Raw genomic sequence first — 27,420 nt, forward strand, 5'->3', positions numbered from 1 at the left:
CGCGCTCTCTCCTATCGCGGTCTTTGATTTTGAAATTAATAAAATGCAGCACATATCTGTTGTTTCCGGTGACGTTAACTCTATTTAATCTGCATATAGTGCATATAGTTGCGGAGATTCATTTATGTGACCAAATGTAAATGAAATAATTTTGATAAATCAGATAGATATCTGATCTGTAAAAACGCATGAAGTGACCAGGTGTAAACAGGTCCTTTAAGAACTCAAACGTTGATATAATTTGATCCATTTTTGGCTGAGCTGGGTCCATTTTGGCACTGACAGGCGTTAACAGCTCACGATGAAAACGGCTGATGTGGTTTCTCAAGTTAGTGGTATTATTACCCCTTGCACATTTTATTTGTGAGTGACATGATTTACACACGGCACGTGTCTTCTCCAGGTCGCGCTTACCAGGTTGTTCATAAAAGCCAAAAAGTGCCCAGATGTCTGCTTTTAAAGTAGTTGGAGCATTTTTAATTACTCACACTCGCATCACGCCTCCCTCTGCCATTGTATGCTACTGCGACAACGCACGTCCCAGACAAATGACGGCAGAAAAGCGTCAATACATTATAATCGGTTATGGTCTATTACTAAACCGATACCAAATCGTCCTCGTCTGCATCGCGATGCATCGAAGAAACAATTAATTTCGACACCCCTATAGTGGAGTGTCGGCAGGAAGATGGAGAAGTTATTTTAACGGTCAGCAACTTTCCTATAATTTATGATATGTCTTTGTGTATATGGTACTCGCTATGCTGACCCTGAGCCTGAACGGTTCCGTGAACGCAGATAGACTACAGATATTTCACTGTAGATAAATAGCCGTGATGACAAAAAGCACTCGCTGTTTCTCGTTCATTTTCCCTACAAAATGTTTGTTTTAGCGGCAAGAAAACTGATTTGTTGTCAACAACATGTAATAACATCCGTGAATGTCATTCATAAACGCTACTAGGCAACCACTACTGGGAACGCCCACTAGCAACCTTACCGTCAGCCACTGGCAACACACTGGCAGTGTGAACGCAGCTTTACTGATTTAATCCTATAGAGGAGAATATTTTACTGACACCACATTAAACCCAGAGAGTTGGGCTGGACTCCATAACTTGTGCTGCAAAAAGGAGATCAAACCTAAAGAAAAGCGTGGTAGTCCATGGAAACAGAACGGTCCAGATGGTGAGGAAGTAGATATGATGATAGTGTGTGTTGACAGAGATGCACAGTACGAGAAGGGAGGGAGAAAGGCCCAGCAGTGCCTGAGAGATCTCAGCTTCTGTAATTGCTGTCAGTTAAAGGTCTAAAAAGCAGGGGATGGGCTGACGTTTCACTGTGATTCATAAAACCCCACCCACAACAGAGCCTGCTTATAACCTGCGCTTTGAGTCCTTCACCTCGATCAGAGATGCTTGGATTTCTAGACACTAATTTCAACAGTTAATCAAAAACATGCCTTTAATTAAATAAACAGTGAATAAAACAGTCAAAAGCCCTATTCGGACAGGATTAGTTTTACATGGAGAGATGGAAAGTAATTAGTACCAGAGCTTCTCAGTGATTTTATTCCCGTCCGAATGTGTCATCTCAGTAATTATTACGGAAAATGTAAGTAAAGAGTACGGCGACTTTTACCTTTTGTAAAAAGGCATCAGGTAATGCTAATCCTGTCCGAATGCAAATGTCTGTGATTGCTGATGTATTATTATTGTATTATCCTAACGCTTCTCCTCATGTGTTATAATTATTATTAAATGTATTATTTTATCATTATTATTCAAATTAATAAATAGAGCCAAAGACTACCCATTTTAATATCAATGTCAGGTAAGAGTAAAATGCTTGTATTTTTGAATATTATATATATATATTCATTTGGAAATATTTCAGGTACTTCTCACTAAATGAATGCTGTAAACTATAAAGGGAAACCTGTCACTTGGTACATTACTATTATATTAAGGTTCAAAATAAACAAGAGAGCCCACATGTATTAAATTACTTTTGCTATTTATTTTAGATATAAAAATATCAACACTCAAATGAAAACTGTCATATACAAATCACTTAAGGCAGGTTTTAAATGAACTTTCTAATAATATTTTTATGTTTCCAATCCAATTTGTTGTTAAAATATAAACTTTTAAAATGTGCCTGTAATTAAAGGCTTATTTTCATAACAGATTATTTCATTCAAACACATTACATAGACATCACGAAATGGTAATGAATATATAATATAGCACATTTATTCAGCAAAATGCTCTTCTGTGGGTTGTTTTGTCTAGCTAACTAACAATCAATAAACATTGAATGGCGTTCCTGAGGTAATTACGTGGCATTACGTGACATTGTTTACAAGCGGTTTTATAGATGTCTTTACGCGGTTAAAGCACTGATTGAGCAATTACATGACACGTGATACATTCCGTAAGTTATCTCTTTCACCATACCTTCTGTTGTTCATTCAGGTTATTTCATGCTAACCAGTTGTTATGCTAGCCACTTTAAAGAACAGTAAAATGACATTTATTGCTTGGATTTTGTTGACAGTATTGACAGTATCAGTAGGCTTAGACTTTATTTCTTATCAAAAGTAACAAAGAACAAAGCTTATGTGATTATTGGATAAGAGATGTGCTACAAATAATATTTAGTAATGTTTTATTTACGCATCAACTGAAAACAGCATGCACTGAAAGATTGATCTTGGGATATGAGAATCAATATTGATTCTTAAAAATGAAGACTGATTAAAATATTTTCAACACATCCCTAATAATTCCTATGAAGGATTTTGCTTATATGGTTTATTTTTTGTTGGCAAAGACAACGAACATAAAGACTAACAATATGAGAACGTACAATGTTATAGGTAAAGCCAATTACATTTTTATTAATGAAACTGCACAATTGTTGATATCTAAATGTGAAAGGCAGAGGCTGGAAGGGCATGACATTGCACTGCTAAATCACATGCATGTAGTGCACATGCACAACTGGACCGTCATAGTACAACTGTAACTACTTCAATACAATACTAATGAGGTCAGTCTTGATTCAAGTCAGTCATTACATGATCACTGTATCTCCAGCTTAGCCTCACATGGGCCATCAGCATCAAGCATCTGGTGAGAGAAACTGATGACACTGGGTCGGTTAAGTGGGTTTGGTCCTCTCAGCATGCAGTTTTCCATTTTAATCTCCTCTTTCCAATATCACTGTTTAAAAAGTCTCACATGTTAATACTGATAATAAACAGAGTACAAGAGCTACTGGCTCTGTTCCAAAGCCTAGTGAGCTGCCTACGTAGTGAGCTGCCTACGTAGTCAGCGTTGTTGTGCTCCCATCGCAAAAGCCGTTCCAACATTATGCTGCCTTCAAAGATGCCTTTCTTTGGAAAAATATAAGCCAGCCGCTTCGTTTCATTTCGAAGGCTGTGTCCTCCGGAGGAAACTTTTGTCGGCCACATGGGTCTTATTTTAGAACAGTAACATTATAAAATTGACCATTATTACTTGTGAAGCGTAAATTGTTTTATGACTTTGGAATATAGTGGTCAGTTTACTGAAATGAAGCAGCCTCAATGACATACGTGGCCAATAAATGCGACCTCCGAAGGACAGTGTCATAATGCATTGTCACAACTTCATTGAAAAAAAGCATGGCAGACGAAGCAATAAAAAAAATTCACTTTACTTATAATTATAATACATTTCATTTTGACAAGTATCGATAAAGGATCTTATAAAAATACTTGTGATTACTTGGAATTTTAAACATATAGATTGGAGCGAATATGACAGTCAAAATGTGTTCGCATTTTAGCACTTCCGGTTTCATCGTCCCAAAGTCGATGGGTTTTTTGAATGGGGTTTTGGTTAAATGGCTGAAATAAGTTCTGTGGTGAACACAAGCTCAAGAATAAAATACATCAGTATTACCACACTTGTGATTTTTTAAGCTGTTGTGTGTCTTGAAAAAGGGCGGTTGCTAACAAGTGGCTAAATGGGTCTACAGAGGCTGTCGAGGAGATTAAACATCATCACGGCGAATAGGTAAACTCAGTCCGCTTTTACAGCCTCATTATGCTTATAATTGCCTACCTTTAGATTTTTACTTCTGGCAACTGCATTTAGACTTCAAAATTCATAAAGGTTGTGTCGGTGAAAATTATCTTGATGGACAAAACGTGTAAGTATCATAACTTTTGTTGATTACAGAGCTTGTTTTTATGCGATAATCCAAAAGCCTATGGAAAAATCAGAGTGGGATTTTGTCGATGGAACCGGTGTGATGCTAACAGCCGGTTGGCCTACAAAGCTTTCCTATAGCTCAAACAGTAGAGCATGGCGCTAGCAACGCCAAGGTCATGGGTTCGATTCCCAGGGAAAGCAAGAATTGACAAAATGTAAAATGTGTACCTTGAATGCAATGTAAGTCACTTTGGATAAAAGCGTCTGCCAAATGCATAAAACGTAAAACAAGGTGACGTCATACCTGAAGCACTATTATCACATTTTTTACAGTAAACCATTCAAAGCAATTCTGTCAAGTTTCTTATGAGGCAACCTATGTAGGCAGAAGACAGCAAGGCAGTTCACTAGCTTAAAAAAAAAAGTACCAATTCCACACACTGCTAATAAAATTGTGTAATGATACAATTTTGAGTAATGTTTTGGTCAATAAACTTCCTCAGGCATACAAAAAATGCAAAAGTAACAGTATTTACAGCTTAAACATAATTGAACATAACCTAAAGGAACAATAATACTAATTTAAATGCTACAGGATGGACAAAAACACAAATATATCTATATTACAAAAATATAAGCAATAAATCATTAAATGGATTTAAAAAAATAAATAAACAACATATCTGTCAAGAAGATACAATATTTGTTCTAGCTTTTAAAAGGGAGCCATAGTGTTCCTTATGTAATCAATAGTATACACCTGCATAATGTCATTGTACTTGCTTTAAAAAAAACAATGAGATGATTACTTTTTGGGGTAGTTACTCAAAATAACTTCATCTGTTGTTGACTACAGTTGGGAGATTACATGCAAATGCTGTCTATTTTCTAGGGCTCAACTCTGCTTCTTTTAAGAGGAAGCAAGAGGGTACTATCAATCGGCTTCTGAGCCAAGAGGGATGAAGATAGTGGGCATTCCCAGACATCTCCCTCTATGCCATTCCTGAGTGAATTATAATTTGCTCCGAGTTAAAAGATGATCCTCTTTTAGCAAAGTTGTCTTCTGCCAAAAGCTGCCATGACTTTTGCTAGCAAACTGCCTCTGAAATCAGTCAGTCACTTTAAGACAAGTTGGCTCACTCATTGGCTAGTTTGGCAACATCTCCAGACAAATCATCATGCTAGTATGGCTCCTTTAGACTTTAATGAGGAAAAAAATCTGTTGTTCAAGCTTCCTATTCAATAACATGTCAGTACACAAACAAAACCTGAATGAATTTAACAAATCAGAGCAAATCAGTTTTGTCTGGATAATGCCCATACCCCTTCTATAGAGAAAAAACGTTGATCTGCACATGCTTGTCCTTCAGCTCTATGGACAAAGGCAGGGTAGTGGTTTAGACATGATAAAAATATAAATTTGAGATCTCCTATTGATTAACACCTAGCACAATGCAAAGACTATGTTGCAAACCACAAAACATGATAAATTATGCAGTCCAAGTATCTGTGTCCACATAAACAAATCTGTACACAGGCTATTCAATTATACATATGGGATTCCACTTGTAGCGAGAGTTTTTTTTATTTTTTAGATTAGGTATTGTAGCTCAGATACACATAAACAATCACATATATGAACACATACTCCGGCACCCAGCAGGTCACGTTCGTATGAGTTATGAATTACACTTTTCTATTTGTAGGATACACTTAGCACTAATCATTTTTGTCTGATTGAAATATGGTTGCTTTTAAAGAGATTAGTATTGACAGGGAGTAACCTAGAGAGGGCTTTTGTGAGCCCTATATTATCAGAGTGTTGCATTCAGTGGATTTTCTTTTGGTGCATGCACAAAACTTGACATAACTAGAAATAATTTTCACATGATGACATTCATAGGGGAGTATTATAGACTGAAATATCATGTTTTTGACTCCTGAACTGCTGTGTCTTATACAGCATAGTGAAGTGAGTTATTTCCTCAAGTATGATTCTGGGCTGAGGAACAAAACCAGACGCAGCAATTCATCATCTGAGGGCTTTCCTGAGCACTCCTGCAATGAGTGTAAAGGAATACACCATGCTTCCTGCTGCTTCTACCATGTACCAAGAAGAAAACAGCTTGTGCTGCAGACATAATGAATCTAAATGATCAAATGCATACCAATATAAAGCTCATCATTTTTGGGATGTCTGATTTAGTGTATTTTCTACAAAATATTAACACACTGGTCTTAAGACATCTCAAAAGAGATCGTACAACCCTGGCATGGTAATTGTTTCTCATGGGGACATTTAACAATAAATTTGATAGATTATTTAAATATACGATTTAAAAATAGGAACATTTACGCACTAAAGTTTAAATGGTTCTCTCAAAATGGTGGGTGTCATTTTAAAAATGTGGAAATTAGCAGAAATAAGTACGGAAACTCTTATTTACATTAAGTAAACATTTGACCCAGCTACTTGTTCAATTAGTAAAATGATTAGTTGCGCTAGCCCTAATTAATAGAAATGTATATAATAGATATTTGTAAAAATGTATTTCATGCCATAATAATTGCCTATTTCAATATGTACGCATGTACGAGAAGTAGTACGAGTAGTACGCAGAACCTCCGCAAGTCTGCCGTGACGTGCCGTCATTATGTTAAGCCCACCGACTCTACACACGCTGTGATTGGCCTGACCAGAGTTTGTTTTTTTTCAGCTCTCAGATCTACCGAGAGTTGCTAGACTACACTCGCGGCAAAATACATTTTCTGCCGCTAGGGTGCGTCTAGATTTCTAGGCTAACCTCGAGGGATTTCTCCTTGACTCTTTAAAACAACTTTTATCGCGTGACCTAATGAAGTCATAGAAAATAAGTTGTTTACTGCATAAAGTACATATTTTAGGTTACCTGACAGAACATTTCTACAGTATACAAGGATGGCCTTTGAAAAAAAAATGGACAGGCCAGCACAATGGCACCCTGGTTTCCACCAATTTCTCTGGCTGATGAGCACAGTTTGTCACTCAGACTGGATTACTCTGGTTTATTGTTTGCCTGTTTACAAGGGAACTCCAGAGACGGAAAAACAAATTGCATTGGCAGAGACACAATCACAGTTTGCCTCTAAACAGAAACATCTCATCAAAGTCAGGCCGGTGGCGGTAAAGACAACTCTTAGCATCAATTACAAAGACAAGCAAAGCTTCAAGTAACACGTTTTTAAACTATTTTGCACACTAAAGCGTCCAGCTTTTCAAACACACTGGGCCATGTAATGCCTTCAAACAGGCCTTAAAAACAGCATTGCCTGAAGCTGGCGGGTTTCTACATCTTGTCATAGTAAATGAGCCCTCACCCCAGGGCATGAATGACAAAGGGGGCATAACCTCTGAAGGGGTGAAGGAAAGGGTACAAGCTCTCAGGCAGTCAACGGCCTCACCACTCAACGCCTCGGTCTGCCATTTTCAGCTCCAGTGAAATCACTGGATGAAACAAGGAATAAGCTATGATTCACATGACCACTTCCTGAGGGTCAGGCCTTTTCTGCAGGTAAAATAAAGGTTTGGTAGTACATCATGCAGCGCTGGTGCTCAGGCTGCTTGTGAATGAGCTCTGCATCTGTCAGGCAGCTCTCAGCCTGTCTAATCTAGCAGGATACAGCTGACAATGTCAGGTACATTCTGACATGGCATTATTTTGGCTAAATGTCAAGCTCCTAGAGCTGCAGGTACCTGCCAAATCATAACAGCAAGGGCAGGGTGAGCTCTGAGACAGCAATAAATCCCCCATAAGACCTTTTCCTAAATATAGAGAGCAGTTCATTTCATTGAGAGGCAATACCTTGACTTGTGCACTTTGCTGTTTTGGTGCCTTGCTTTTTGCCACGGCCATCACATTAGACAAATGAATCAGCGAGTGCAACCGACAGTGCATCTGAACGCGCCAATTAAATCATGTTACGAACACAGCATGGCATTATTCATTTAATTTTTGAGCACAAACAAGCGGACAACTGCTACTGCTGACTGCAGAATCTGTAGTTTCGCCCTACGCATGTATTTTTAAACAAACTGAACAGGACAGACAGCTCATCAGAAATGGATGTGTGAGCTTGAGGGACAGCGAACACAATCAAAAAGTGCAGCAGGTAATTAAAGTGCATGTTACATGTCTTTTGAGTCCGTGTAACTGCTCCGCCACTCCTATCTTGGGTTACTAGGTTAAAAAAATGTTCTGTTCTCGTGCTGTAATTTGAGAGAGGCTGGTTAATTTCTCCAGTGACCTGGGAAACTATGACACTGACTCTATTCAAGGAGGGCAAAGGTCGCAGCAGAGGTTTCACAGCTCAGGCCTAACTCACTATTTGTGGAGAGTGGACCTTTGTTTCCTTAAAGGGAAACAGTAATAACAAAGAATAAAATGTTGCCCGCAATGGAGTAGGGCTCTCAGAAGTAACAACACTTTAGTACCAAGTCGATACTACATTAAAAAAAAGGATACCACTCTTTCTAAAATAGCAGTTCTTATTACAGACTATACCATCTTAACAACTATTAAATAACAATTTCTGATCAATATGTCTATCTTGATGTGAAATGAATGTAAACAGTTCGAGAATGTAAACAGACAGGAAATCTGTAAATGTAGCCTTAAATGTAACCTGAAGGCCTTTGAAATACCAATAATAATATTGATCAATTATAATTAATTCTTCTAAATAACACAAATGATTTTGTTTTTGAGGATTTGAGGAAGGCCATGTTGGAAAAGGCTGCTGCTGCTGGAGGCAAAAAGAGAGAGAGAGGGAGAGAGAGAGAGGGAGAGAGAAAGAGAGAGAAGCTGGGTTTTTTGAGCCTGTGCCAGTTCTCATCTCTCTGCAGTTGTATTGCTTTGAGACAATGCTCAGCAAAGGCAGCTGTGTGGCTTTAGCCCCCTCTATCCCACCAACCAAACCGGAATTAGCAAATCGAATGACGTCCTTGTAAAATAGAATGCATAATCATCCTCCATGTCCTGGGTGCATTCAAATGCACGTCATGCACTTCCAACAACACAAGGACATTCAAGGGTAGACGCCAGATATGATTCACAGTTCTTTAATACTAAATCAAGGAAACGGTCTAATCAGTATTGTTTTACAAAATATTGCAGCAAACCCTTGCGAGAGAGCAGCAACTCTCTGAAGCATGGTAAAACCCTTAACGTATGCCAGAAGCCATTATCTTCCCTGCACCCTTGAATACAGTGAGCACAGTCAGTCATCGCTGTTCACATACCCAATGGGTTGCACTGAGGATAGGCCATCCCCACATTTTCTCATCTACAATTTATTTTGAAGCATGGTTTTATTTTTAGCTTTCACTTTCAAGAAATGCAGCAGAACTGATCTTCCCATTGTTAACTTTAAGGGCAGGTAGAAATATACACGATTTAAAAGATGTATGATTTACACAAGAATTTCTCAGGGCAACCGTTTCACAATGAAGACAAATAGCATTCAATTAGTGGCATCTACGAGCTATAATTAACAACCAAAACATGAACAGCTGTGCATGTGCACAAATGAAAGCAGCCACATGTGTAAATGTCTAAAAATTGCAGACCATAACTTGGAGAGCAGACAAACTAGTCTTCCAAATCCATGCGGCATAGTGGCGTAGTCATTTACTGCCCATTCATATCAAATGTATTTCAACATGATGTACTTGCACAGATGACAAGGTCGCAGCTGCTTTCATTCAGAGCAAACAGATGTTAGCTTTCAATAAAACAATCGCCACCATTTTCGCTCTCTTGATTACGACAAGCTCAGATTTTTAGCGCAAAAGTCATCCCAAACATTGGTGTACATCTTCCATCAAAGTCAAACCAAAAATTATTCAGACATCTGATATAATTGTTTACTAGTGGTGCAGGACACTATAGTTAATTTATGGAAGTGAGGATAGCAAAATAAAGTAAACTGTGACCTTTTCAATAAATCTTCATACAGTGGACTTTTGATAAAAAATATTATTCAGACACTTTGACCTGACCAGAGTATTTTCTTTAATTGCTCATGCAACCTTAACCATAGACTGAATAACATTAAGCATTGCTTGGTAATTGGTTGACCTAAATTTGTATTATCGAATTGTGTACTTAAATTTAACAGCTGACAGCTGATTGGTTGATTGTAATCCATTACATACCTTTCTATCAAAGTCATCTGACATTATCAAGATGAATTTGTTCTGACACGGTTAACTCTCTGACTTCTTGTTATATTTTATTACCATTTTCAAAACTATAGCGAATAAACAGTGATAATTGGAGAAAATGTTGAAGGTGTCAGAATAAAACTTGGTTTGACTGTATTGGAGCATTAACCGGTCCAGTGTCTGGATTCGTGCAGCTGAAACTCTTCCACTGAGCTCTCCATGGTGCTGACGGCCTGATTCTGAGCAGAATCACTGAGGCTGGAAACACTTGCGTTTTATTCATCTCATCCAAACCGTGAGACTTCACACTCATGCGGAGCTAGATCGAAGCAAATTATTCTTGCACTTAAGATGTGCAGGACTGCCTGAATGTTAACAAGATTGCTAGTGTGTGGACCCAGCCCAGATGCCTGGGCAGCCAAATTCAACAGCCAAATTTCCAAGTGTGCTGAATGTGATTCATGAGTGATATAGAGCTCATCAACAAGGACAAACTGCTGTCAGGTGGTTTCACAACTTCTGAAAAGGCCAAAGTTTATGGGGATCAAATAAGTAGTGCCTGTGTGTGCAATATGATCTTTAGATAGTATGTTGGTGTTAAATATTTAATGAATGTTGCATAGCTTGAAGAATTAGAGCATTTGTTATAGGGGATTATATTAACGATTTTTATACAAATAATCACATTCAAACAACTCAAAAAATGTTTACATTGTATACATGTTGATATCATGTTTTCTCCCATTTGACAACAACAGAGAGAGACATGCACACGTGTGGACACATTGATTAAACCATCAGAGCACTGTTTAGGGTATTTAAAGCAAAAATCTATGCTTGCCAATCGTTTTTGCTCACAGTTTATGGTCACCGTTTACATGACCATACACACTGTCAGGTTATTAAGCATAATTAGCATAAGACTAAAAAACCCTTTAAAAATAAATACCACTTTTGACAAAACCTTGATCTGATGACATCATACAGACCTCACACATACTGAAGAAGAAAATGTGTAAAATAATTATTTCTAATCAAATCTATTAAAAAAATCCAGTACCATCAACTCAATTTCACCTGTAAGCAGATCATCTGGTCCTTGTCCCCTGTGGTTTAGCTGGGGGAAAACTACAGCCTTAGTTCTCCTATTATTATTAATAATAGTATTTATGCATGTGCTCTATTAGCATTAATAACCTGTATTCATATTATCTATTTGTATTAGAATGCATTGCTATTTGCAGAGTAATATCTAATTCTAAGTCTTCTTTCAGTAATATTTGTTAGTGCTTGTTCTTTAAGATGTTTTGCATTAACCATTTTTACTCTACATGGCATTCTTAAAATTATCACATACTTTATTTTTGAGGGGAAAACAAATGTGAAACAAGAGTGCAACAAGTACATGTATAACATAAAGCTGTACTTTTACATTATACATAAAGCTAATGTAATGTAGACAAGACGGGCAGAAACATGCCCAAATCCGCTTAAAGGTCCCATGGCATGGCATTTTTCTATTATTTTATAATGTTTCCTGAGGTGTACTTATATTGTTAGTTCGATTTTTACATCATAAAATGTCATAATTTAGAAATAAAAGGCATTTTTTATATACTGCTGTTTGCCCTGTGGCTGAATGCCCCGTTTCAAGAGGCGTGTCTGCTGTGAGACTTCAGTAAAAACGCCCACTGTTGTGATTGGCTGACATCTTTGCATTTGAAATGAGCGGAGGGGGCGTGGTTTAACGAGGTCTACGAGGCACGAGCTGCTGCCAGAGAGACGAATGGACCTGAGTTCACTTCACATCAGTTCTCAGCATGTCTCACTTCAGTGAACTGTTGTTACTAGAATATACTTCAGGTTATTCGTTTATTTCTAGTCGGAGGGGCTGTCACTCATGTCAGAAAGTTAGTAACTTTAGTAAATTATGGATCAGCGCTGACTCGAGACGCGAACCGTTTAGAACGAGTCAGTCCAATTTGGTGAACTGGTTCGGTTCACTAAAAAGAACCGATTCAAAAGAATGATTCGTTCACGAACCGGACATCACGGAGAGATTGCTAACAAAGTTATTTATAGTAACTACTGAGTTGTGAGAGCGCTGTCTGTCAGCGCGAGTTTATTGTGTTTGTATCTGAGAGTTCTGAATAAACACGAGTCCCAGTCACGCAGAGTCCGTCTTCATCATTATTCTACCAACTTTGTAACACATGCAATGTACCATTACAGCCAGATGAACGAGTTAGTAAGTTTGATTAAAGCATTATTTCTAGATATGTTCCAATCATATGAAAAGCGTCAGTGACGCGCATTGAGTAACTTACACAGCGCAAACAAAGACAAAACAGCAGTAATCGAATGTAATCCAGTTTATTGTGGGAATAGCTGGCTAGCCTAGCCGGATACCCTCACGCTTACCCCCCTTCTGCTTAATCTCACGCCGCGTTTGGTGCCTCCGCTGTGGGCCAGATGCAGTACTGGGGGTCGGGGATGTTGAAGGCCGACCGGTCAGTGCAGCCCGAGCCTCGGTGTGCGTGAGGTTTATCTCTAAAGAGATGTGGGTCTGCCGATGTTGAGCAGAAACTCATGACTGTATGCACATTGTAGAACAGATAGACGCGACGAGGACGTACAAAAACACTGACTCACAAGATAGAAAACACGAAAACACCGTTCTGTCGGGAGAGAGAGAAGCCGCAGTGTGTGCACGAATAATAAATAATTAGCTACACATAAGAAATCACTGATAACAGATCAGAAGGAACTGAAAAAAGACTTCTGTTTTCATTTGTACATCCAAACACTGAGAAACTGCTAGCATTCACTCGTTCACAAGCCTTGATCTCTCCAGGACAAATATGGCGCTTGCATGGGTGTGCCAGATTCTCTGGGCGGAGGAAAGGGAGGTAACCGTTCCTGTGTGGACGTCATAACAGGAGACTTCAGGATTGGCTTGTCTGGCCTGTCATTTTCTCAAAGGCAGAGAAAGACAGCCAGAACTCGGTTTTACACCGATCAACATTTCTATCCACTTGGGGACAATATTCAGGCTAGGGGAACTCATATTAATGTTGAAAAACCTCATAAAATGAAAATTTCATGCCATGGGACCTTTAAATGAAACTACACCAGTTGTAATTGCTTCCTTCCAAGACCTACTACAATGAACTTAAGTTTCAGTGTGTACAACATATGTAGGTTACATGATGTCAACATGCCTGCACATGACAGCTTATTTTACAAACACTCGTCTCACTTTTCACAAGCCCTATTCCTTCCACTATTCCACTATATGAAAAAAAAAATCTTTATACATCCTAAAGATAGGGTAAAAAATGAGATTTAATTTAAAAAGCTTTCAACAGTATTCAAACAGCCATTGAGCGATGCTTTTGTAACATTTCTTCAATTAAACCAGCCTTGACATTTGTGGAATAACCTTTGCAGGCACATCAAAAGCACTCCATCTCATCACACCAATGTGCTGTAGTGCATGCTAAGAGCCAAGCAGGTTATTAAAATTGCCGCCTGCCATTAGAAGCACAACCTGTTATTAGCTTGCGAGCACACGGGAGAGATGGAGCCAAATCACAGAGCAGCGCGAGACTTCGGCAGTACAGCCCACATCCCTGAAGGTCACAGGAACGTCCTCTACCCTTCGCTTTCTCCTCTCTCCTGCACACTGCATCACTGCTTCCAATCAAAGCACCAATTATGATGTTAAGCTCATTGAGATGTGGGCGAATCAGAGCTCAGGAGCTGGCAGCAGGGGCAGCGTTTAGATAGGCGCCCAGATAACTCTCTAAATGAAGGGCTCGGACTGCTCCATCCGTTATGCATCAATTTTCATCTCACAATGGTGAAGTACCAAAGATGTTTGAGAGGAAAGTGTTACCAAAAGTAGAGCCTACTCTCGAGGCTCAAGAGCTCCTTCGTCTCATGCAAACACAACAATGATTACGACAGAGGTCTTGTGATTATTCATGAGGACCAAAAGTCATTCATTGTAACGCTTAACCAGCTTTCATACAGCCATCCTCCACTGAACACAATATGAAGGCAAACTGGTAATATAAACTAGTTAATATTAGCCAGGGGTTAGTGGAGATGAGAGCACATGGTGGCTTTGACTGCAGACAGATTACACACTCACACACACACACACAAGGCTCTTTAAAGACAACAACAGCTGAACCAGTCAGCAGCGGCTTCCTCTGTGAGCTCCAGCAATGGTCATCCTACTATCTTTTCCCATGTGCTAACGGTTTTGACCAGCCAGCAAGATCCGGTGTCGCCACCAGTGAAGAATTTCCCTCCTGACTCAGGCAAACCTTTTAGAATTTAACAAAGAATACAGTGGGTGCCAAATGTCTAGAGGCCACAAATCTGGAGTTCAAATTTTTTTTTAGCTAAATACATAAGACATTTAAAACAAAAACATTTAAAACATCAAACAAAGCAGAAATGTTTATGATTTTGCACTATTTCTAGGTCACTAATCAAATAAGCAGAATTGTGACAAACACAAAACACAAAATACTAAGAAATTCTGATAATATAAGAAGTTAAAAAAAAGTTTACCAATGGTCTTTCGGATCCCACTGTATTTAAATGAGCTTTACTTTTTAGTAAAATGGCAATTTAGTAAAATCACATCCATAATCACAAAGAACATCATTGGATTGATTTAATGTATTAAATCCGTAAATTTTGCCTCTGTGTCGCCATCTCTGTTTGAAACCTGCAATTGCAGTTATTTGTGCATCGGCACGGCTCCTCAGCGTGGATGAATCTAATGTTTTGAGGAGTATGTGTACAGTGTGGATACTGTACTTCAGAAATCACAGATTCTACGTCTTACAAATACGACCAGAATAAGAATTTTCCCCAGAAAATGTAATCTGAACAAGTAACGTGTCTGCCACTTTTGTTCTGACCAACTAAGAAAAACAGCATTATAATAAATTGCGCTAACAACGGTGATTAAATCTAACGATCGCTTAGCTCATATCACATCTCACCGTACAAATTATTATTGTTATACTTTGCTCTCAAATTGTTAAGGTTAACAACATCAGCATGGCGTGACTACGTGTATTAAGCGTGTATTAGCGTTACCTGCAGATTTGCATTTGACTACAGGTGAATCTCCAGTTGTCACTGATGATTGTCGTTTGGACCTGGAATCTGCCATCAAAATGATACATTTAATTTAGTGCTGAGAATCGATTTAAAAAAATGAACTAATGAATCGCATTGTTTTTGAATTCACAAGTTATATTTTGGGAGTTTTTAATATTTTGATATTGTATTAATTTCAGTTACTCTCCAAATTAATGTAGAAACAATTTAAAGGCAGCATATTTTAAATACGTGTTGTAATGGCATCTTTTTATGAAAGAAGACCAGTATCACTGATAATGTCTCTATAAAACATCAATGACATTACATTACAGTATAAATGAAAGCTACCAATTGTTCTTTGATGAACATTAAATGACAGACATCATCAGTGCTGCTGTCACTTTAAGATCGGCCGCTGCCAAACATGACGGGGATCTGACACGCTGTCCCACGCATCTCATTTTCTCGCAAGTTCATTTAAGACGTTATTTAACTCATTTAAGACTCCTATTATGAGAATACTCGACAAAACTGGCATTTTGGCAAAATTCTCTGTGTGGTTATTATTTAGCGAAAGAGAACTCGATGTGTGAACTGGCGCAACTAGGGATCTGATTGAGACGCACCCACACAGACAGGACACTCACATACAGCGCGTTCTCTTCTGTCTTGTCGCGCTTCGATAGTTTAAAATAATTTACATGAATAAGAGCGTGATCATATAATGTAACGCATTAAATGTATATAAAAACGAACGCTGCATTAATTGCTTTAAATATTTTTAATGCGTTAAAATGAAAAAATGAATCGTCCGCGTTTTGCGCGTTAATTTGCCCAGCACTAGTTTAATTATTCCAGCTGCTGTGAGAAAAGGCTATAAATGCTCCGCCACCTGCAGCATCCTAACATGTGATATAGCCTACGAGCCAGGACTCCTTCCCTAAGTATACAGATGTGATGTAATGACGCAACGATGAATGGCGGCAAGTTCGTATTTCCCACGGAAAGCTACCAGTACCACTCAAATTAGAACACATTACCGTTTTGAATCGGGATAAGGTAAGGAGATCATTTTGAACACTGGCTGGTTATGTATTTGCTCAAATTTATTTTGGCTCGTTTTTAACCCAAAAAAGTTATGGACTGCTTTAATGTAACATTTAGTAAATTAATTAATGCTATATTAGAAGGCAGAAGCAAAAAGTGAAAAGTGCAAAAGTGGGCGAATCCTTAGTGTTTTATTTGGATTGGTTGTCATGTCTTGACCACAGCAGTGGAAACTGGTCAGTTTTTGCCCTGGGTTTGTAGTAGAGCATGCTCACGCCAGGCCAATATCAACAATACATGACAGTAATGTCAGGCCTCTATGGGCGGTATGCTAGACGTAACTAAGAGGCCTAGCACATAAATATCACTCGCATACTAAATCATCTATGTTCCCAGCAATGAAACAGTAACTTTGCAAAAATATTAACTGATCTGTAATTTCTTTGTAGCCACACACTGTAACACAAACCAATTTTGAACCCGTGTCTTTGCCTGTGGTTATTAAAGTACTATGTGAGAATAACACATATAAGGGGGGAAAACACACAAGTCCTGTAATAAGTGGATATGTTTGACAGAACATAAATCACTCTCAGAAGTATAGTTTAAGTGTATACTAAAACATCTCTCCAATGCCTGACTGCCCTGTACAACTGTCAGTTTTAATTTCTTCATACATCATTATCGCTCACTTTAACCATGATCCATCCTAGTGGCTTCAGCAACAAATGGATGCAAATCTAGCATGTTTTTATATTTTTATACTGCAACATGATGACATGGGAAGCCTCCTCCCCAGTTTTATTATGCATACTCATTTGTCATATTGACAACAGCAAACAGCCAACGTGACATCCTAAGGAGATATGTCATTTAAAAATAAAATCCAAATACCAATTCAAGAAGCGTAAAAAAGACAAACTGTCAGTTGTGATCAATAGCAAATCAATTTCACACACCATTCTTATTGAGCTGTTACAAGATGGAATTTGTTGCAAACCTTTAAAAAAGAAGCCAGAGGGAAAAACTAAAATTATACTCGAAAAGCTTCATTAAAAGCAGAATTAGTACTGAAGTGTAACACCCAAGTGTCCTTTCACAACATGTTCTTCCACTACCCTCATTTGCATATTAAAAACACAAACTTTTAAGAATTATGTAAGAATTTAAGTATCTACTGACAATGGAAATCATTTGACGTTTATCTTGTAATAGACCTATAGGAGCATATACCGAGCACAGAACTCATAGGGTACATTGTGTTAGAACGTTAGTGAGAGGGACAGCTGATCTTTGGGTGTGTGTTGTCCGCCTGTTAGCCCAAAGGCAGCTGGCGCGTTGCCAAGCACGAGGGGATACACAGGCGCATAACAAACCCACTTACTAGGCATCTCAGTAATTCTGAGTGCTTTAATGAAAATACAAAGTTCAGCCCAAGGTCTATAAAAATATCTTTGTATTGTAGTCTCATAACACATGCACACAAAACCCACGCCTCATTTGAGACGTAACCCTCCAGTGGGTCAGAGAACGTCGTGAGCTTTAAATGGAAAACGGTAATCAAGAAGCAATCAAACTAAATCACTGGATCGAAAAGCAAAGGCTCAGTTTTGGTAAACACCTTCATGCTATTTGCCAGTAAAACAAGACGGGGAAATAAATAAAGCAATTTAGAGTAGAAATACAAAACCATATTAAATAAACATGGAATATAAATCAATATCAAACTCCGCTTAAGTAATAGTTTTGCAACCTCGCGCAAAATGTAAATAGAATTTTTTTTAAACATGGGTCATAAAAAAAGTGTGCATTTAATGTGGCTAGGCTTCAGCAAAATCATTAAAGTTGCAGTAGATATGCAAGCATTTTTGTGTTGCTAATGGCAGTTAACCCCAGCTGATTAATTGATGTAATCATAATTACAGCAATATGTGAACAAGGAGCATTTTTCTTCACTGCCACCCAATATGGAATATTGTACGGAAACCTCCTGTCTTTCCATGTTCCCTCCCTCTGACGTCACAGCTCATGCACCGGAGGGACAGTGAAAGGCTTGGGACTGTGGACGGTCTTGCGGTGCCATCAACCAATCAGTGTTACAATTTTCCAGTGGCTCCAGAATGATTAGTCACAGCTTAAATGATTGGCTCAAAAAAGTGTGCACAGAACTTAAGCAAAGATGGCAACATGCTACTACCCTGCTTTATTCATCAAACGTACAAATAAATGTGTACAAACTGAATCGTACACTGTTTAAAAAAAAAAGAGAGACTGAACTGTACCATAAAACATACAGTAGAATTATTTTGAGCTTTATGGATTGAACTTTCATTTCATTAACTCATAGAAATGTTAAAAGCTGAAGTAAATATTAATATACTGTGTCTACTGTATGTCACACAAATACAAAACATCACAGTAGTGTTAATTTCGTCAGACGAGACGAGACTAAATATGTTCGTTAACGACCTTTTTTTCCGTGACGAAGACGAGACGATGACGAGACTGCACCAATGTCCAAAAACACTGACTAAGACTAAATTAACATGCATTATTGTTGACGAAAAAGGACGAGACTAAAATGTTTTGCATAAAATAAAAACTAAGATAAAATCTCTCTTCATTTTCGTCTACAATCGTGTCTACTTTTTCATTATGAGATGAATATTCAGCTGTTCAAAATATTCCGAAAGAGTTCCCACTGTTGCTGGAGTACAGGTCTCTCTCAGACTCCGCCTGTCATCTCGCGGCCGCGCGCGTGTGGTCACGTGGTTCCCGGAGCGCTCAATACCTCTAGCGCTGTGTCCGTATATTTGAATGGCTTAAGCCGCGTAAGTTACACAACAGCTTCACTTTACAGGTGTTTGCAGCAATTTTTGGTAAACCGTACAGCATAGTGTGCGTCAGCCACATTTACAGTATCATTTTATTATGGAGTGGTAGAGATACAAAATTGTTAACATTAATATTAATGTTTTTCTTGTATTTAGCCCTCAGGTATTCCTTACTAATTAAGTCACACTTGTACTCATTGATGGTCAAATGTGATCATACACCTTAACTATTTTAAAAATAAATAGCCTATATTTTAATTCAATAATATTTATTGAATATTTTGAGGAGATCTTTTGGTACTAAATACTATTTGTGCAATGCTTATGGTCCATTAATGACCACTTAAAATATTTTTCTTCTAATATTTGTATTATTTATATTACAATTAGTGTATTAATTAAGGTTAAAATAGAGAATTCCACTGCAAAGAGGCAAATTAGAGCCATTTTGTGGCTGGAAAAATAAAAAAAATTCACTTGTAATGCCATTCCCCACTGGTGCCCATATGGCTCTTTAATAAATATACATGAAGTCTAGTTGCTCAAAAGATCATAACTGATCATAACTGCTTACTTATTTGGGAAATTTTGAAATGTTAATAATAGCGAATAGTAAAGAATGCAAGCAAATATAATATAACCCCAAAAAAGTGTAAAAAACTTATTTTTCCTTATATGTACAGTAGGCAATATACATATGAATTCATACTGAATCAAGATCGAAATCAATATTTGTGCCCATCGTCTCATAAGCTAATGCTGATTTTAGGCATCTATGGCAGCTGTAAATCAACCAGTTAGCTATGGTGTTGTTGCACATTATGCAGGTTATATGTACTTTATGTAACTTATTTTGCCACAAAATATATTGAGTTTTCCTTTGACTAAAGCTAGACTAAAATGACGAGACTTTTGGTCGACTAAAACTTGACTAAGATACCTTGAGTTGTCGTTTGACTAAAACTAGACTAAAATGACGAGACTTTTAGTCGACTAAAACTTGACTAACAAAAAAAGATATGTGAATGACTAAATATGACTAAAACTAACAAGGAGATTTGGCACAAGACTAAGACTAAGACTAAATTAAAAATGGGTGACAAAATTAACACTACATCACAGAGGTAACACACTACACTAATATAATGCAGACAATACATAATACACAACAATATATGTGACCCTGGACCACAAAACCAGTCAAAAGTCGCACGGGTATATTTGGCAATAGCCAACAATACATTGTATGGGTCAAAATGATTGATATTTGATAAATATCAACAACAAAAAAATAGTAGTAGTAGTAGTAATATGCATTGCTTAGGACTTCATTTGGACAAATTTAAAAGCGATTTTCTCAATATTTAGATTTTTTTGCACCCTCAGACTCCAGATTTTCAAATAGTTGTATCTCGGACAAATATTGTCCAATCCTAACAAACCCCTCCCACATCACACAAATCATAGTTCATATCAAAGTAATCTATGAAGAGTTCATTAAACCAACAGCCACCAAAACAAAATAAGACCTTAAATCGTTTAGTTCTTCCACCTGGCACTCCAAAAGGCAACAATTGGAATTCGTTATATAATGGGTGATCTAAATTTCTTAAAACTGAATTGACTTACTCCTATAACTTTTCCTGCCATATTAACAAGGCTATTCAACCTATTCCTATTTGTCAATGCAAGATTGCATACATTAATGTTTTCATCTTGCTTCCTTCAATTTCACTTGACAAACTTGAACGAGGCATTCATAGTATGCACTTGTGAATAACGACCATTTCCAAAGTGACTTCAACGCACCTTGGCTTAAATAAAAAGATGGCAATTGTGTTTCTTACAGTCAGTGGTGTTGCTACTGCCACCAGTGCTAGAAATAGAATACCCACAAACTCTAAAAGTCAGAATCTTTATTCCAATTTCCCCCTTAATAAGGACACAATTTGTTCTCTTAAAGACTCAATAGGTGTTGTACTTTAAAGCACATGCATTTTAACTGGAGCCTCAGGCAAGGTGCCACAGAGGACAGAAAGAGAGAGAGAGAGAGAGAGAGAGAGAGAGAGAGAGAGAGAGAGAGAGAGAGAGAGAGAGAGAGAGAGGAGAGAGAGAGAGAGAGAGAGAGAGAGAGAGAGAGAGAGAGAGAGAGAGCAGAGAGAGAGAGAGAGAGAGAGAGAGAGAGAGAGAGAGAGAGAGAGAGAGAGAGAGAGAGAGAGAGAGCGAGCGAGAGAGCGAGAGATCACATCAAGTCACCATTCCTTCCTTATGGCAACAGCACCTTAGGGGCAGTTATCACCTAGTGAACAATGGAAAGACTCATCAAATAACCAAACCGTCAAGTCTGATACAAAACCAGGTAGTGCAGATGAACAACTCTGAGATTACGTGCTTATGTATGTTATGCATGTATGTATTAGATTATGCATGTCTTTTTTCCAGGTGCATTACACCTGTATGGTCTACAGTCTATTATGGCATGCTTTCAGTCTAACCCGCTTGCTCAACATGGCCGGCCTCTACTGCGCATCCCATTACTGACACCATGCCTGGAAGACCTGCCGTCCACAGTCAGCTGCACAGGGATAACGTTTCAGCCTCTTAATGCTACTAATAAGCATGTTCCCCTTGCAACAGAGTGTCAATACCCGTCCACAAAGTCACCCTCCAGACTCTCCTTCTAGCAGGAAACACACCAAGTGCACACAACTATCCCCAGAGCCATTTTCATTTCTTTTTGGAAATGGGATACGGCGAGGCGAGATATCACTTGGCACAACATACTCATTCCCAATGGCACATAACGGGTTGTCATCAACCACTGAACTGATGAGGAAACACTGACGCTGCGAAATAACCGGTTTACATCATAACCCAGAGAAGACAACAAGGCTTAATCAAAGCTAGTGATATAAACACAGGCCTGACTATGTTTTAACAACTTCCATCCGAAGAGGCTGAGCTACGGTGTTAGTTTCAGATAGACTCCGCTTTGCTGGAACGCTTGTACATGTAGGTCATTAAATGATAATGAAGACTGGACTTCACAGACGCCATTAACCCTTTACATTTAAATAAATTAAACGTTCAACACGGTCTCATCCGAACGAGAAGGAACACATCAGTCATTCATATCAACCATTTAAACAACACACACAACAACAACAAAAAACACAGCCAAGTGTTGACACACTAACCATCTAATCTGTCTTTTAAGTCATTCCCAGACAGATATCTTAGTCAGTAGATACTAATAGGGATTAAACCGTATTGGCTGCTTGAATCCATGCAGACCTCATGTGGTTAATTATAACTCACTGGATATTGTCTCCTCAAATCCCACTTAAAGCAGCCAAAATGAAGCTTTGGGTAACCGGCCCTTTTTATGTCTGCATTGAGTCTCCAGAGAAGTGAATAACACTTTTCCATTTACATTGGACTGAAGCCAATCCGTCAAAGATGGACACGCAGAAGATAAGCCACACTTTTGTTGCGATCACACGCTGTGCCTCACAGAGTCCATTTTGAGTTCCTAATGGAAGCCATCGCCTTACTACCAAATTGAATGGATGTGAAGAAAACTATATTTCTCACTGCACAATTGCAAGCAACAGGTCTGGATTGTTTTCCTATGAAAACCAAACACTAAAATGTGTGTGTATTTGAGGATGGCTGTTTAGTTAAACATGATGTCCCTACATGACCGTGTGCTATTATAAATGTGATGGCTTGCTTTTAATATTATTATCGAATTGCATATTTTTAAAAGCTTGTAATACTTACAAATACCCAGTTTTACACGTTCATATATGACTTTCAGGCAGTGTATGGACACGATCTATCTAATATTAACTTCATTTCGCCTTCATCTTGTGTCTCAGCGTCTTGTTTACAGAGTGAATCTGGTAAGAGTTTAAATGGATTACCGAGTTACTGATTGCGTACACGCCTGCATAAATCCCTAATTCTTGATTCACAACAAGACGTGTTTATGCTCGGAATTGTCATCATTTTTATCCATCAACAAACCACTGACATGAAGCAAAAGTATAAAACTAAATCATTCAAAACAAAACCATTTCCACAGAAAGCTGATACATCTTCGTGAAGGCAAATATGAGGCCTGTATGAAAGGCTATCATTTGTTGACAAAATTACATTTTATTCAACAAATGGGCTTCTGACATGATTTGGGCATTGTGCATCATTCTGAGTAGTTGATTCAGATTGACTGCTCCTTGCTGCAATATTGTCATGCAGATCCAGTGTATTCCCAACAATGAATCACTTGACTGGCAATGCCAATCCACTGCCATCTAAATGTCTTTTAGGCTAGTTATTAAGATACGCAGAGAACATGATCATTTAATTCCAGCTAATGGTGGCTTTTCATGGGGAGGGAAAGGGACCTGAGATGCATTACCTTGCTTTTGATGTTGCAATGGCAGCAGACCGTCCACAGGTACTTGAGGGTCCTCCACAGGAGGATGATGAAGAGACCCCCGAAGAACGTCACCATGGATGAGGCGAGGAAAGCCCACCACATGCGCTGACCATTGTTGTCACAGGGTACGTCTGGTGAGAATGGAATGATCACGTCCATCTTCGATATAGAGACAGAAGAGTCCGGATTTTTATTAAAATTGATATTATTACTCATTCTAGAGCAGCTGCTGCCATAGGATCCGTTGCCATCTGCCACAGCTAGCATTGAGAAGAAGCTTTGGACAGCTCCTGCCAGCGCCCCCGACCCCAGCCATCAGCCATATTGCTTCAAATATCCCTCTCCTTTCTTCTCTACGTCTTTCTATCCACGTCTGCTCAGAGTAAATAATATTTTTGTGTGAGAAATACAGCAGCTTGTAGAGCGTGAGGAGAAATCGCGCGTCCGTTCCCCTCAGCGCGAGACATTTAAATCCGCATTAATGACGACTTCATATTTTCATTTTGGAGGGTTTTCCTCGTCTTTTTCCATATCTTCTAAATAAAATGGAGTCTAACCCCAATATTCGTGTAGTCTCTGTTATTATCAGCGAGAACGCGGAGGATTCGTGAGAGAAAAGCGGACAAACGGCTGTCTCTTCAGGCGGCTTGTGTACGTCCAAGCTCTCTGTCGTCCATCCAGTGACAGGGTCGCCTCAGTCGTGTCTAATCGATATTTCTCTCATAAACGCCAACTTAATCAATGTCTCCAAAGCTATTCAGCTGGGAGTCAAGCTGCTCTTTGTAGTCTTGCGAGGCTCGGTGGCAGAACCCGTTCAAATATCGGCGTTTCGGCGACTGTTCCGCTCTCAATGACATGTCGCTGTCCCCATTCACTTTCCTCAGCTGATCCAGGCAGTCCGTCAGATCTGCTCCACAGATTGTTGGGGAGATTTACAGGTAGGAGGGCGGAGCCAAACCGTTATAATAATAAATAAAAAACCTTTAATAATATTGTTTATTAAACGAAACACAATAACAGGCAACATTAGCAAGCATCTTCATGATTATAAGAATTAGGGAAAAATAGATACAACACAGATTAATAATATTTACAAAACACATAATATTTTACACTAGGCATAGGCTACTACACCCATTCTTGATTTGTTTAAAAGGCTGTATTAAAGAGAAGTGCTTACAAAAAGCCTAATAAGATGGATATTATTATCACACTTGCAAACATGCTGTTGTAATATCAACAGGGCTGTTTCACATGAAATCACTTTACTATATAAAAATTCTATAAACATTTAAAACATATAATGTAATGTACCTTCAGATAAAACGGCCCATTAATTTGCCTATTTTTCTTCGCAGCAAGCTGTGCGTGTTTCAACCATAGATTGTAAAAAGTTCCAACGCGCCGACTGCAAACCGGTCTGGAATCCCACATGAGTGGAGCGGATCGAGAGATTCCCCTCCTCGCTCAAAACATTGTAATCACTTCCCTTTGATCCATTGCGGGTTTAGTGAGGAAAACCAACTACGCAAACATACTTTTGGAGCGACTACATACACGGACGCTTTGACTTTCCATAAACATAAAATTCCTCTTACATTTGCGATCTGATTTATTATGGTTCAATGATAAGGATTGATATTTTAGAGCTGCCGGGGCGGATTTCCCGGGAAATTGCTTAGTCTACTTCCCGTCATTCCTCATGCACGTTTGTGCGTCGCTCATTTATTAATAATACAAAATTCAGATTTTTTTCTCAGAATTGTGAGATATAAACTTGGAATTTAAGTAAGATAAAAATATAAGTTTTAATAGGATATGCAAATAATAGGAAAGAATATAAACTCACAATTAAAAAGTTGACTTTTTATCTCACAGTCTATATTACGCAATTCAGATTTTTTTTTTTTCAAAATCGTTAGATAAACTCGTTATTGCGAGTTATAAAGTCCAAATTGTGAGATATAAAATCGCAACTGCAAGAAAAATTGTAAGATATAAACGTGCAATTGTGTGTGTGTGTGGGGGGGGGGGGGGGTGGGGGGGGGGGTTGGCATAATTAGCATACTAATTATGAATTTTTTATTCAGTGGTGGAAACAAGCTTCCATATTTTACGTTTGTAAATAAAGAAAAATATCGGTTTTGTGTTTCAACCGCCAGAGGGCCAACGTAGCTTTGACCTAGCAATCAAAATTATACTGTTTAATATTAATGTTTCTTGGCATATTTACAATAATACGCTATATATTTAACAGTCATTGTTATAATTCATTTGTTTTGTCAGAAAAAAATATATGCAATTTTTCAAGAATTTAATAAAACACAAATGTTTTAGTTTTAAAGCATCTGAGAGCAAAATATTTGTGGGGTAGATCTTTAAATGAAAAATCCTGCTTTATTTGAGCATATGCTACATTGACATTTAGCATTTAGGCCTAAATCCCATAAGGTCAACAGCAGTGTGTCCTGTGCGTTCAGATGTCATGTGATGCTTCATTACACATCAGCCTGATTATCCTTGTGATTGTCTCAGTAATGTGGTAGTGGTCTCATCGTTGAGGTCTAAGCGGTTTCCCCAAAGGTCAAGGATAAGAGATAAGCTACATTATATTGGGAACCTGGTAAAATAGCTTGCCTAGTTTCAAGGTATAAATTCAAATAAATGTTGGGCTTTGTTATTATTATTATAAGACAGATGCTAGACTTGCCTGTACTTCACAGGCTATGAAATGAGACACTAAAACAAGTCCTTTTCAAAATATAAACAAAGATAAACCGGAATGAGGTGTAAAGGAGATTTACTGCCACCTATGATTTTTATGTTTGAGATTTACTGTCTGAGAGATGATATTACTTCACCAAAATAGCAGCTGAAACATAATCTTTGTAAATAGTTGTCACTGTATGCTGGTATATAGTAATATATCACTTTTACAAAATATTCAAAACATTTTAAATCGATAAGTTTTAGGTTCAATTTCCTCTTTTGGTGCTTTTGTTGTTTTAATTTTCCATCCTTTTCAGAATTGTATGTTAAATACCATGACTTTACCCTAGTGAGTATCGGCCCAGATGTATAATGACAGGCTTTCCAACAAATATTGAGACATGTTTGTTTTTAACGAGACATGATGTGTTTGTGGATAATGTGAGTGTGTCAACAGTGTCTGTTACTTCTCCTCCTACTGGACAACAGTGAAAGTGCAAGTTTAGTGTAAAAACAGCTTGGTGATTTGACAACATGTGTACCTGGAGAAACAAGGAAATGGTTTCCCAATAGCTTCAGTTCCAGGGTTACCTCATAACATCAAGAACGTTGCCAAGAACACCAACCCTGAGTGTTACCCAATAGACAACCCCCCCTACCCCTGGGTGACATGACAGAAAATAATACTATAAATAATACTACATTATACTATTGAATCATTTATGTTTGTTATAACATATATATTGTATATTTAACTGTATATAACTGTATATTTCATCCTTCTGTTCAGAGCTGTCTTGTGTCCGGCCCATCCAACGGGCGGTACAGGCGGTCACCTGGGGCCCCGCCATATAT

General features: G+C 38.2%; 1 protein-coding gene and 1 long non-coding RNA gene across 10 annotated transcripts in view; both read right to left on the minus strand.

Moving 5' to 3' along the window:
* Positions 1 to 24,756, minus strand: part of kcnma1a (potassium large conductance calcium-activated channel, subfamily M, alpha member 1a) — a gene marked incomplete at its 3' end in the record, with an annotated part of 226,952 nt that extends 202,196 nt beyond the window's left edge. For all 9 annotated transcript variants that reach the window (XM_079842703.1, XM_079842701.1, XM_079842702.1 and 6 more), the window contains exon 1: positions 23,836 to 24,756. In XM_079842703.1, the coding sequence (XP_079698829.1) occupies positions 23,836 to 24,123 (288 nt within the window). In that variant the 5' untranslated portion in view covers positions 24,124 to 24,756. The remainder of the gene's footprint in view (positions 1 to 23,835) is intronic.
* Positions 1 to 27,420, minus strand: part of LOC307142142 — a 576,947-nt gene that overhangs the window by 230,319 nt on the left and 319,208 nt on the right. The window lies entirely within an intron of this gene.

The sequence above is a fragment of the Gobio gobio genome (genome assembly GCF_949357685.1).
Source record: "Gobio gobio genome assembly, chromosome: 18".
In the NCBI taxonomy this organism is placed as follows: domain Eukaryota; kingdom Metazoa; phylum Chordata; class Actinopteri; order Cypriniformes; family Gobionidae; genus Gobio; species Gobio gobio.